Source organism: Xiphias gladius, chromosome 9 (genome assembly GCF_016859285.1).
Source record: "Xiphias gladius isolate SHS-SW01 ecotype Sanya breed wild chromosome 9, ASM1685928v1, whole genome shotgun sequence".
Lineage (NCBI taxonomy): Eukaryota > Metazoa > Chordata > Actinopteri > Istiophoriformes > Xiphiidae > Xiphias > Xiphias gladius.
This window is the reverse complement of record NC_053408.1, coordinates 15,422,750-15,435,606: the sequence shown is the minus strand read 5'-3', so window position 1 is coordinate 15,435,606 and position 12,857 is coordinate 15,422,750. Positions and strand designations below refer to the sequence as shown.

At 39.5% G+C, this 12,857-nt stretch overlaps 1 protein-coding gene across 3 annotated transcripts in view; it reads right to left on the bottom strand.

Annotated features, from left to right (window-relative positions):
- The window catches only part of LOC120794060 (transformation/transcription domain-associated protein), an 87,074-nt gene extending 75,078 nt beyond the window's left edge, over positions 1-11,996 (bottom strand). Inside the window, exons 1-19 of one of the 3 annotated variants that reach the window (XM_040134662.1) lie at positions 11,952-11,996; positions 10,618-10,743; positions 8,884-8,933; positions 8,440-8,550; positions 7,971-8,075; positions 7,512-7,595; positions 6,977-7,033; positions 6,636-6,761; positions 5,765-5,842; positions 5,241-5,329; positions 4,517-4,613; positions 3,517-3,655; positions 2,560-2,638; positions 1,691-1,925; positions 1,255-1,591; positions 1,012-1,109; positions 603-797; positions 279-470; positions 23-188 (exon numbers count right to left, since the gene is read on the bottom strand). In XM_040134662.1, coding sequence (XP_039990596.1) covers positions 23-188; positions 279-470; positions 603-797; positions 1,012-1,109; positions 1,255-1,591; positions 1,691-1,925; positions 2,560-2,638; positions 3,517-3,655; positions 4,517-4,613; positions 5,241-5,329; positions 5,765-5,842; positions 6,636-6,761; positions 6,977-7,033; positions 7,512-7,595; positions 7,971-8,075; positions 8,440-8,550; positions 8,884-8,933; positions 10,618-10,717 — 2,338 coding nt within the window. In that variant the 5' untranslated portion in view covers positions 10,718-10,743; positions 11,952-11,996. Of the gene's footprint in view, positions 1-22; positions 189-278; positions 471-602; positions 798-1,011; positions 1,110-1,254; positions 1,592-1,690; positions 1,926-2,559; positions 2,639-3,516; positions 3,656-4,516; positions 4,614-5,240; positions 5,330-5,764; positions 5,843-6,635; positions 6,762-6,976; positions 7,034-7,511; positions 7,596-7,970; positions 8,076-8,439; positions 8,551-8,883; positions 8,934-10,617; positions 10,771-11,951 lie in introns of all 3 variants that reach the window. The other 2 variants (XM_040134664.1, XM_040134663.1) reach the window with 2 other exon arrangements.
- Positions 11,997-12,857: the final 861 nt, after the last annotated feature.

The following is a 12,857-nucleotide window of genomic DNA, read 5'->3' as shown; positions in this document are numbered from 1 at the left end:
GAAATTATGTGTGAGGGTTTACCTTGCAGCAGGTTAGGCAGAAGGGGTAAGAACTCCTGGTAAAGTAGGTCATGGCTGCCTCCACCAATGGAGCGGAAGAGAGCCCGGAGAAGCAGGAAGTAGTTGTAGGGTTCCTTAGCTGACTGGGCCAGTTCCATAGAGCTGTTCACTATCTTGTGGAGGTGTGGCTGAGGAAAAAGGAACCGTCAAGACAAGTAAAGATAACCTAAGATAAAGAAAAAATACCCTCACAAAAAATACACAAAACCTCTACTTACCTTAAGCATCTGCTCATTTTCAGCAGCAAATAGTGACACTGAGCCAAAGACTAGTTTGAAGAGCTTGAGGTAGAGGTTTGAGAGCTCAACATTTGAGCCCATTTCTGGCAATCTTTCAAGAAGATACTCCACTAGGATGGTGGCAAATAGAGCAGACGTCGACAGATTGGCCAGGAAAGAGTTTGCGACAATCTGGGAAACAGAGAACAAGACAAGGAATATGAGCACACGTGATGAATTAAGACTGAATACCTCATTATCTGAAAAACGTATTACCACTTATACAAAACTAGCACATTTTCAATTTATGTGAGATAGCAATACCTGTAGTGCATAGTTCTTGGAGATCCTCTCCACCATGTATGGCACAGTGGTCTGAAAAATCTCCTTAAATGTGAGGGGGTTCATCATGGTGAAGACCCCAGCAAAATGCTCCAGAACCTCCTTCTCCTCTTTCATGCGTACAGTCTGACAGTTGGCCACCCTGATGTATGTCTGCTGGTTATTGGCAACCTGTACCTAGTCGGGAGAAACATAAGAGTTGTTTCATTGGGCTGCTGGTGGATTTAAAACCATTTTGTTTATCAGAACCATGTCTTATTGACTAATGCATATTTGTTGGGGATTTTTATACTACATGTGCTTGCTCCTCCACAAACACCATTTTATTTTCGTTTCATCAGCATTTCACAAATAAAATTACTGATGCTATAGTCAGCATCTTTGGTCATACCTGGTAGATGTCCAAGGCCTGCATAGCATATTTGACCAGCTTAATGTAGATTTGAGTCTCCTTTGGCTGAAGCTGCTTATTAGGAATGAACTGGGCCTCTGGAGAAAATTAAAAAAAAAAAAAAACAGCATGTAGGAAAGTCGAAATTTAATCAAACAATCATTGTTTCGTATGCATTTATATGCTGGACACCTAAAGTGCCTAATGGCTTCATAGTTGTTGCATGGATCTGTGTCCTCTCACCTCCTGGGGCCTTGCAAGAAGTGATGCCCCAAGTAATCGTCTTCACTCCACATACCAGGGTCTTGACTAGGCTGCGGCAGTCAGATACCTGAAATGTCTGCTTGTCTTCTTTCTCACCAGGTCGGTCAAAGGACGTTGCTGGCGGCGGAGGTGCTGCAGCAACGGGCGTGGGAGGAGCAGGAGGTGGAATGGCGGGGGTCGTGGATGGAGTGGGTGTGGCTGGTACCCCAGGTAATGCCCCCGGGTCAACTACACCCATCTCTGACTGGGGCTTGCACTTCTTGAAGATGGAGACAAGCTGGTAGCGTGCAATCGTGTGGAACTTCAGCACAAACACCTGAGTGGAAGAGAGGTGAAAAAAAATACTCAGCATTTCTTTAGTGTTTCTTAAAAATACATAGGTCTTTTCTATTGATCCCAGCTCTGCGCTGCCTACCTCAAGCATCCTCATCAGGATGTCCCGTCCATTGCCATTCTCTTGCTCTGACTTGGAGCGGATGCAGTCCACCAAGTTGAGCAGCAATTTACAGGACATGGTTTGGATGTTACTAGGAAGTGACTCATCATCTATGTTTTTGGCAAAGAGCTGCACGGCTAGGGATAAATCTGTCAGGGGCAAGTTCTGACGAACGTGATGCACTAGGTCTGCTAGTGTGCTGTAGGCTAAGGGTCTGGAAAGAAAAAAACAAAAAACAAAAGACATGTCACTGTGACATTTAGAGAAGAATTATAATCATATTTCATGACTTAATGGTAGTGAAAATTGAAAAGCCTGTGCTCCAGTGAACTGACTCTCTCAAAGGCAGAAAAAGTAGTAATCACAAAAGTTTAAGACAGGAAAAGCTCGACAGATATGGAAAATAGATGCAGATGCAAGTCAAACTGGCATATGTGAGGGAGAAAGAGAAACAGAAGGTGAGGTAATGAGTGACACTGATAGTCCTGCCAGGTCTCATCCAGCTGCCTTGTTTCCTATGTAGTACTAATGTGAAATGACAGCTATTTTGTTGATGAGGCGAGCTAGTTTGGCATCTGAAGAGGGTTCAAGGAGGTTTTTGACCTAAGTGAGAATGTGTGAGCAGCCTGCCTTCTGGAGATGCAGGCGTACATGACAACTTGACAGTGCGATCTGTGCTGTGGTGTTGCAGTTGCAGTCAGCTTTCCTGAGAATTTTGGCAGCATTGAGAACTGCCTGCTCATTATGCTAGGACACTTAACATGCACCTGGCTGAGCAATCAACCACGAGAGGGGGGGGGGGGGCTGACACCTGGGGGATCAAATGATCGTGAACACACAAAACTCACCTAAGAGTCTCCCGAGCAGTGTAGCCAGAACCAATCAGGATGGATTCATCAAAAAGTTTGTCCATACAAGGGATAAACTCTGAAACACAATGAGATACACATTTTCATGGCATGATTCAAAGATGTTTTGTGTGCCCCAGAAAAAGAAGTAGATGGGGATGAAAAGAAAAAAATGGGAGAAAAACTGGTCAGGTCTGTGTACGGGTGTTGTGATACAAGTTGTTTGTACTAAATTTTTAAAAGACAAAAGAATAGTAAAAAATACATAGGAATGTTTGTTTTATTAACGTTAATAACTAGTGTATCAGTGCCCCTTTCCCTGCTGTGGCAGCAAAACAATAACTGTCACCCAAACACATAATTATGGGTAAATAGTTTCCTCAGTTTTCTGTGACTCCAAAATGTCAAATCTCTTTCAGAAAATGGGACAAATCACTGAAAATACTTTCAGCCACGGAAGCAGAAGTAACTCACTGTATAATGCTGAATATCACCCAAAATGTGTATCATTGTCTCAAGATTGCACTGATGGGGGGTTGAGCTTTTATTCAATTTCATTCAGTCTCACTTTTCACCGCTTAGTCACCAAATCTAAATGAGTTTTACAGCCACAGTCTGACACCAAATAAAAATGTTATTTATGTGTTATTGCGTTGTTATATCTGAAATGTGAAAAAAATTAAGTGTGACTTGGCAAGAAAATCTAGACTGCTAATGTTTTGGCCGGAAAGAACACATTAAACTACAATTAGCCTTAAAGTTTCCTCGGTTTTCACTGAGGAGAAAAAACAGTGATTAAAAAACATGATGTGTATCATGTAAAAAAATATGAACTAATATAAACAAAAATTTCACCCAGCCCTCTCATTTTCTTGTTTCACATTAGTTTATGTGCATTTGTCTGTGTCTGTGTCTGTGTGTGTGTGTGTGTGTGTGTGTGTGTGTGTGTACACATACGGCTGCGTAGGTCAGTTGTGAGAATGTGCTTGGCTGCAATGAGCAGTTCCTTGCGGAGGTGAGCAGTCTCAGAGGGGCAGTTGGACAGCAGCTGCAGCATGCCCTTTACCATCTGCTGAGAGTATTTCCCTACCAGGTCCTGATAGGGTGGACAGACACACATACAAAATATGTTTAAAAGCAAAATTGATTTTAAAAATATACTGTATGGTGAGACAAGCTAATGTTCTCCAATACGATTACCAGTATTTCTAGACCAAAAAATCTCCACCTCATATTTTGGGCCAGTGTTCAATATCTTTTAGTTTAATTTAAATTTCATGTTTTGTTTACAGACAGAGGGTATCTGTAACAGCACAAACAACAGTATCCCAATTCCCATACTAATGGAATTCTTCTAGGGGAGTTAGAAGTTCTTTGTATGGTTTTATCAGTGTGTTTTATGTTTGTACCAATTGTAGGTTTTTATTGTCTCAAACTGTCTCTGATAATGTTTGCATACACAGTCGGTAAAGTCGGAGATAGCTTCAGAGGAAGCTATTTGTGCCATTCTTGTTTAGTGTAAAAATACAAAGTGAATATAAAGTCTTAATTTAATTTTTCAAAGTGTCTGTTTTAACCTTATTCACAAAACCAGTTATTGGTTTTAAAACTGTGGCTGGTGTACATTATGCTCTGCTTCCTGCCAATCCCCTGACACCCAGAGGAGGAAATGATATCTAGAAAATCTTTCAAAATATGTTTGCTTGATTCATTTCATCTACATCTTTATGTTCAAGGGAAGTTTGCTCATAGTTAATGTTAAGTCGAGTTTGAATAGAGGATGCATCTAAAAGTTAGAAGTATATATACTCTCAATTGCAAAATACTGGTGAGAAGAACCATACAATGGTGGAAGTGAAATTGTGGTGGATGACAACTATTTTCCTTTAAGGCATGATGAGCTGAACCTATTCACTGGCAGTGGATGATGCAATGTGCAGCCATCAAGCAGGTGTACCTGGTAGATTCGAATGATGTAGGCTAAAAATGATAGAGTCTTGATCTGCGCAGCAATGAAGTCTGCATACAGTTCCTTGTTATAAAGCTTGTGTTGCCTGCAAAGGAAACAGCACAATTTACACACAAAAGCCATTCAGTCCCATCAAAGACATTAATGATGTTGTATACTTGCAGTAGGTGGCAATTACACCGGTTGAAATTGTGCGTCTACATATTGGAGTCAATTCCACACGGGTGACTTTTTTGCTTGCGTCACAGCTGTTACTGCACATCACAAAGAAATTCTCTCTATACCTGCCACACAGCACTGATGTATTTTCCTAAATAAACTCTGCTCCATTTCCTTCCTGTTCAGAATGCTTAACACAACTCTCTTCCTACCCTGAGAGGTTTCACCTCCTGCTAAGCCAATTCCTACAATTTTAACTTCTCCAAATGGATTTTAACTCTGGCTTTGGCAGGCAAAGTGCCAGGCAAACCATCAACAAAGTTAGTGTGTGTGTGTGTGTGTGTGTGTGTGTGTGTGTGTGTGTGTGTGTGTGTGTGTTTGCGTGTGTGTGTGTGCGGTGTCAATTTGCTTAAATATGCCCAAACTCATTTCGAAGTCTGTAAAATGAAAATTAAATTTGTTAAAGGCACACTCAAACTCATATCTCTGACACACCTGCACAGCCCGCATATATGAGTGTGTGCAGATACATGCATACACAGATGCATCTTACCTGGCCTGTGGAGACACCTGGAGCATGATGGTGTTCATGATGAGGGGTACAAACTCTGACACCACATTGTGAATGTTCAGCTTATATAGCTGAGGGGATGAAGAAAACACACAATCCCAGTTAATGAGAAACTAATTCTAATTTAAACACACACACACATTTTCACAGCTGAAGGAATTCATTCCAAAATGCAATAATTTTATAAGTATTTTCAGCCTAAAATATGCTACAACTTTCATGACTCAAATTAAATTGCAGATGAGTCAGTTCAGTTAGTGGTGTCAAAATCTCTGCAATAAATGGTAACTGAATTTTCACCTCCATAAAGGACGCATATTTTATCCTAACCCTTGTAATTCAGTCATTTTATGTGTTTTCTTGGCATTTACGTTGCAAATTTCATACTTTTTGATTTTTTATAACAAAAAGCAGATATCACATTTTGTAATGACTAATTTACTTGTCCTTTTCCCTTGTTATCAAATTCCATTAGGAAAAGAGAGGTCCAGGAATATTTCATTCACCTGATACATCAGCACCACTATGATAGGCAGCTCTGCTAGCACCTTGAGAGACAAAGACCCCCGAGGGATGATGGTATGCTGGAGGCAGAAATAAAAAGAGAAACTGAAAATAAGAAAACTGTAACGACTGAGTGATGTAACTGCTGGACAGACAAAGTGATTGTGACAAATATACAACTCCTGCAGTAAAGAACAGATAAACAGCTCAACTTTAAGAAGTGGACTTATGGCCACAACGTTGCTCTATTGAATTGTTGTTTCAGATGTTTCCAGCACAGTCTTTGTATAATGAAGACCAAAATTAATTTTAAGGAAAAGGATCTTCAATAAAGGACCGAGTTTCTCAGTGAGACAGAAATTAAGTGCAGCATAAACTGAAACTGAAAAAAGCACAGGGTTATAAAAACCTTTAGTTTACCCCGAGCAGACTGCTGTTTATTCTTCATCAACATTCCTTTGACCTTACTAACAATCACTGCATGCTATAACCCCGATTTTTCATATTAAGGTATCAAATCTCTTGTCAGACAATTTGCAAAAAAATCTGTTTGTAATCTGTATTTTAGCATCCCACCTTAGTCCCTTGAATCCCAGGTTTATTGTCACGCCATCAACTTTCCATATATTTACGGATCCTAAGAGGTTAACGTTTATGAAGCTACTGATGTGAAACAGGCCACTGCTGAAACAAAGCATCATGTACTTTATACATATTTTCTATTTCAGGATAACCGCAATTTGTAATCTCTCATGTTGGTGTGCCACCACAGTGCACTACTACCATCCAGTGGTTAGAGACAGTACTTTAAAAGTAGGGAATATAAACACTGAAGTAGAGATATAAACTCCTACACAGTGCTGGTTGGCTTACCGTTCGTGTTTCGCTGTCTTCCCTCTCAGGTGCAGTCTTAACCAAGACAGAGGTGATCATCCCCACCATTTCTGGGGAGGGAACTGTGTTCTCTGCTATCACTTGTGGGTTCTCAAAGTATCTGGCCTGGAGGGAGTAAAAAGAAACAATGGTTGGAGGCAACAGAGGCAAATTAGAAATTTCATAAAAAGGTAAGAACAAAGACGCAGACATGTTTGGAAAGAAAGAAAAGGAAAGGATGATGGCAAGTTACTCAATGCCTCCAGTAAAAACATGATGTAATCAGAGCCAAACACTTCTTCACTGTAAGAAAAGCCACCCACTGTGAGGGATGCACTTACAACAACTTTGGGAAGGTCTTTATAAATCTGCTTCACAAAGTCCAGAAAGTGATGAATCTGAGAAGAGAGGATTATGGAAAACATGTTAATTCAAGACTCTAAGAAAATGTTCAAAGGTTCCTTTTTTCACAAGGAATGAGAGGAAACCAATTTCTTTAATGTCTTACTTCTATTTGGTCTGGTTAAGACGAACAGAAAAATTCTGTCCTAATACCTATTCCATATGAAGCGTTGCCCCCTATTGTTTGCTATTCAGGTTTCGGTCAACTTAAAAACTGTTAAGGGGATTACTCATATTTATAATGGGTCATCATGTACAGGAACATAAACAAAGGTGCTTTTGTCTTTAAAGGGAACTAGACCAGAAACGCTCGCTCTCTAAGTTTGCATTCATCAACACAGGGAAAAAATACTGGGGAAACAACCTGACAGATCTTTTCAAATTGGTGATTAGTCAAGCTAAGAAATTCTAAAGATGAGTGCAGCAGCCCTATCAAAATCACTTTCAAAATTGTTTCATAACTCAAGAACTCACCTCCTGAGAGATTGGAGGGCGGAACTGTTTGTGCAGCTCAATAATGATGCGAAGGCATATCAGCACATTTTCCTCACTTTCAATCTGGAAAAAACAGCAGGAAAAAATGCCTGAAATGGCCATGTAATAGCTCCTGTATGCGTGGAATATCTACATATATAACTTTTTTTTCTTTTGCCCACTACCCACAGTGAGTTGTAAATTCTAAACATCATCAGCAATTTAACCATTCTTCCATCCAATGTATTACATCAAACCTATTTCGCCATTTAGTCATAAAAAAAATTATTTTCACAACACTTACTGTGCATTTATTACATTTTGGAAATGGCGAGCTATTAGAAAATAAGGCAAAAATCAACTACTAGCGGTAAAATACTCAGTACAGTTTTAAAGTAACTGAATAGTGCAAAACAATAAAATGTGAAATGTTGTGTTATAAAAGAATAGGACTCATACCTCCAGGAAGCGAAACATCACAGAAAGGATGTTCTTTGTGTGTGGACGAAGGTGTTCATTTGTTGGGATGCGGTGGATGATTTCCAGCACCAGCTTTCTCAATTGCTGAACAAATGGGTAACATTTTAAAGTGATAATCCACCCTCCCATACACTTACACCATGTTATATGATCTAGTAATGTTCACTCATTTCAGGGAATGTGGTATGATGATGTTCAGTGACTGATCTACCAGAATCCCTTTCAACAACTCTGATAGAAAGAGCATTGACTGCTTAGTTGAACTCAAAGGTGGTTATATGGGATTTTAACATGTCCTATGGCCGCAGTGCCTTATGGTCTACTGAGACTACTATCAGATTCTTTCTTCTTCTAGCCTAAATTTCTCTCTGAATAGTTGTTGAACATTGATGAACAGATAAAAATTGAGTGCAGGGAGAGCCCCATGCCCTCGTCTTTAGCCTCATACCTGTGTAGGTTTTTCTTGAAGGAACTGCACCTCTCCATCCTGAAGAAATGTGAGGAAGCGAGGGATGATGTGTTCCAAGAAGGTGGAGTATTGAGGTGAAGATGTCACATTCTGAAATTGACCAGCCCAAGACATTTTATTCGATGAAGCAACTCAGTATAATCAGACACAGTAATGTTTCAGTGCCGGGAAACTTTCTATTAATGATTTTTTTTATTTGTTGCTACGTGCTTATTCAAAACATTCAGAAACAGTCACAGTATTTTTACAGTTACAGTCTGTTTATAGTTTCCACCAAATTTACCACTAAAAAAAAAAAAAAAAAAATGGATTTAATCTTTATTTTGATCTATAAAACCTCTTACAAATCCATCATAATCCATCAGCAGAGACAAAGAAAATGAATCCTTTTCGTAACACAGTGAGAACATTCACCAAACTCACCTCAAAGTTCTCGCTGACCTCCTGCATCATCTTCAGCTTAGTTTCATCAGCTGGAAGTTGAAGGACAGAGTGTTGCCATTAATCACACCTGCTAATGACACAGCTGCACTTTTCGTGGCTGTCTCCGTGTGCTCAGCAAGCGACTCTCAGATCTTATCAGTTTTACTTTCAGCGTCCAGATTAATCAAGAGGTACATCAAGAAACACACTCACACTCAAACACGCTCCCATGGACAAGCACTCTCCCAGACACACGTACCTTTGACTGGACTAAAGCATATCGCTCTCATCACATCGCCCATTCTAAGCACAGGTGCCTAGCCTGAACCATCATTTATTTTGCTGACACTAAGCAGAAAAAAGTTCAGTGCAACGGCAAGTTGTGTGTAATAATTAATATGGATGACAAATGTATTCTTTGAACTTGTAAATTTAACATTTCAAATGCAAACAATAAATATTATAAGACCCCTTCTATTTTCATGTAAATCTTTTCATTCATTCTCACATTGACCTTATTACTAACCTAAAAAATTGCCAAATAATTAAACTGTTGATTTAAAGTAACCGAGAAGTTGCATTTACACTACTGCATCTGATCATCTGCTCATGCTGCAAAGGACACCAGCCCAAACATTACAATGAAAATAAAGGTAAAATGGAAGGAAATGATGAAATGGAAAAACCTCTCGATCTAAATCGCTAGGGCTGGAAATTGATAAAATTTTATCGATATCAATTCCATTATCAATTCTGTTTATTGGTCCAATTCTTTAACGATTCCCTTAACAATTCCTTATCAGTTTTTCTGTGCAGAAAAAAAGTAACCCTGCGCAGCTTTTCAGTGTAAATGCAACTGCTTTACTTTATCTGAGTCTGAACAAAGGCTGTAGCCTGAGAGCCAGCTGTAGAAAGTCTGTCATCATCTAAAATTGTTTAAAAGAGAGAATATATGCACAGCATTCATTTTCATTTAGGTTTTCTTAGTCAAATCAAAAATTTGCTAAGCCTGCCTTTGCGGAGCTAATGTTTTTATAACATAGAATGTTTACCCTCAGTAACGGACTTGCGGCTCAGTTGGGAAGCAGTGGCACTCGTGTGTCAATTACATGTCAATCCCGGATTTTAAGCCCATGTTGTGTAGAAAGATGCCAGAGGTTTAGAATTGTCTTGCAGTTTAGAGGGGGGAAGAGTGTAACCCAGGTTATTTTCTGAAGCCACAATTCACTGATGTTCCCTAAACACCTCACATACAGGCTACTGTTCGAGGCTAGCTAGGCGGCTGCATACAGAGAAGCCTCTAGTCCCCAGTCAATTACTTCAGCGCATGCAACTTAGACAGGTGTGTGGCCAAAATGTTTTTTGGAAAACAGTGGAGTAAGGTGTTCTAATGCAAGATGTGCCCAAGTTTGACGTTGTTGTTTTGCAAAGCCCAACTGTAAGAAAATCATGCCGGCATTGATAAAAGGAATTGATATGATCGGAGGCAATTAGTTCCAATGGTTTGGATAATTTGGAACTGGCTTTCAACCGGAACTACTTCTTGAATCCCATCTCTATAAATCACTGCATATAAAAAAAGTAAAATAAAAAACTAACTAAACTAAATATAAAGACACCTTTTCTGAAACTACAAATTTTTGGGGCCACCTTGTGTCATTTTTCAGATATCTTACATAACTCCTCTCTACATCATAAATGTCTCGCAAAACTCTCTGAGGTCTATGAACTTACGTGTGTTGGTGTCTGTGAGCGCTGCCACAAACTGCAGGTACTTCTTCATGAGTGTGGTCTGGTCGACCACAGTGGGGCTGGGTGCGGGCACAAAGGCCATGTTGGCAGTTGGGACAGGCTGGGCTGCTGTGGGGAAAGGGGGCAGACAGCAGTCTGCAATGATCTCAGTGTGATCTCATGAGAGGACAGAAGAGACTTAAAACAATTGTACTGAAAGCGCCGCTTAGTCTTCAATCTAAATGAAGAAATGGAAGTTATATTATCTCAACATTTAGGCAAAAATTAGCACTGTCACAGGAAAACTAGTGTTTGACAAACAAGCCGGTAACAGATCCACATACAACATGCCTCTTTATCGGCGCACAGTGATGACACCATTACAGGCATCAGCTAGCACAATTTTTTGATTGTATTTGTGAATTAAAAACAGGGTTTTTGGTGTCAATATTGTAAGCCTTTGTAGGAAATATTTTATATTACTCAATGTTATTATTTTCATATCCTACTGAATGTGATCATTTACTTTGTTTTGCTTTAGATGTGTTCAGTGAGTTCCCATTAAAAACAGAATTTGAGAATCAAGAGTGATGACTAAGAGAAGCTTAGGGAGGAATGATAATAGAAAGTGCTTGCTTTGAAATATAATGGTTTATGCAATCAAGGCATACAGGAATGCCTTTGATGTCCAACTTCTGTGAAGATATCAACTACTGAGTAACATAGACACCATTAATTCTCGGAAAGTGGCTAAACATATTGGGAAGTTCCAAGGGAGATGAAACCACAGTGTCTAAATAGAAGCCCACAGAAGAAGGAGAGAGTAATGATATAAAAATGAATGTACAACTGAGACAGTTCAGTTGCTCCTAGGAAAATCTCAGTTTACTCTACTCTATTTTTAATATACAAATAAATCTCCTTCACATTGAACTCTGAAGATTGCATAGTGTATTATTGCAGACTACGAATCGTGTGGTAGAAAAATAGAACCCATCTGTCTCTGGTGAATGTTTTCTCCCACACCTTCTGTTATTAAAAGGCCTTACACGCTTATTCATACTCTTAAATAAGCCACAAAAGTCACATATAATATTAATTCTGCAAAACACATTAGCAACTGTTAGCTAATAAGCTAGCTTCCCCAAAGAAAGAAAGCGCTCGAGCATCCCCGGACGTTAAACTCTGTTAAAAACAAAATAAACACAGGCCATAGAAAAGGCGCCCTTTTTTTCAACATATAAAACTCATCCAAAGCTACTCTTAGACAGGAGACTGCGGAAAACACCCAATACTTCGCCAAATTTTATAATAAAAAGCGAGCCGTTTGAACTTACCCTGCACCACAGACAGGAAGCTGTAGTTCTGTATCCGCCGCGCTCGCGCTGCTGCTGCCCGTAGCCAACGACCGGCAAAGATGAGCGATATCCCTCCGTGGATCGTTTATCATATTTTCCCTATTAATTTATTAATACAGTGCAATGTGTTGGGTTGACATATATATATACAGGGAAACGATGCAAACGATGTTCGGTTCTGTGAAAATAGGTTATGTTGGTCGAAACGTTTTATTCTAGTACCACCGGAAGGATACACAGTGACAACCAGTGGAAATAAGACCATCGTTTTCGATGGTCTTCTGGCTCCTGGGACGTGAACACGCGGAGAACTGCGCATGCTCGCTGTCGGTAGTTTCCCTCTGTTTTAAGCCCGGCAGAGCAGGTAAAGCATTTCACCACATATTGCAGTATTGTATAGGCTATACATATATCACTTAAAAATTTTTACTAAATCCTAAACTTAATCAGCAGTTTAGGCAAGGGATTTACATCGGCAGCTTTGCTTTGCCCACATTACCATGTATAACCTGTATTTTATATGCCTGGCTTGAAGTTGCGTTATTATAATTTGGTACCACTTTCTAATAAGTCACCGTTTACAAATGGTATACCGATATAAGTTATAACTCCTCATTAATCAAGGAAACTCATTCTGCAGTTGCAATGTTAATAGAGTCATTAATAATGGATCACAGTTTCTAATAAACCAACAGGTCTGCAGTTGTAAAGGTCAGCAAGTCGTTAATAGATTGTTTCAACCACAATCCATCAAGTTGTGCTTGTAAATGTCTATTGTTGTTAAAGTTGTTAAATTCTTTTTGGACAAGAACCTCTGCAGTTCTTTTACAGAACGTCCGGGGGTCAGCTGGTTCAGAGGAGGGGGATTCCTAATGAATTAACGAG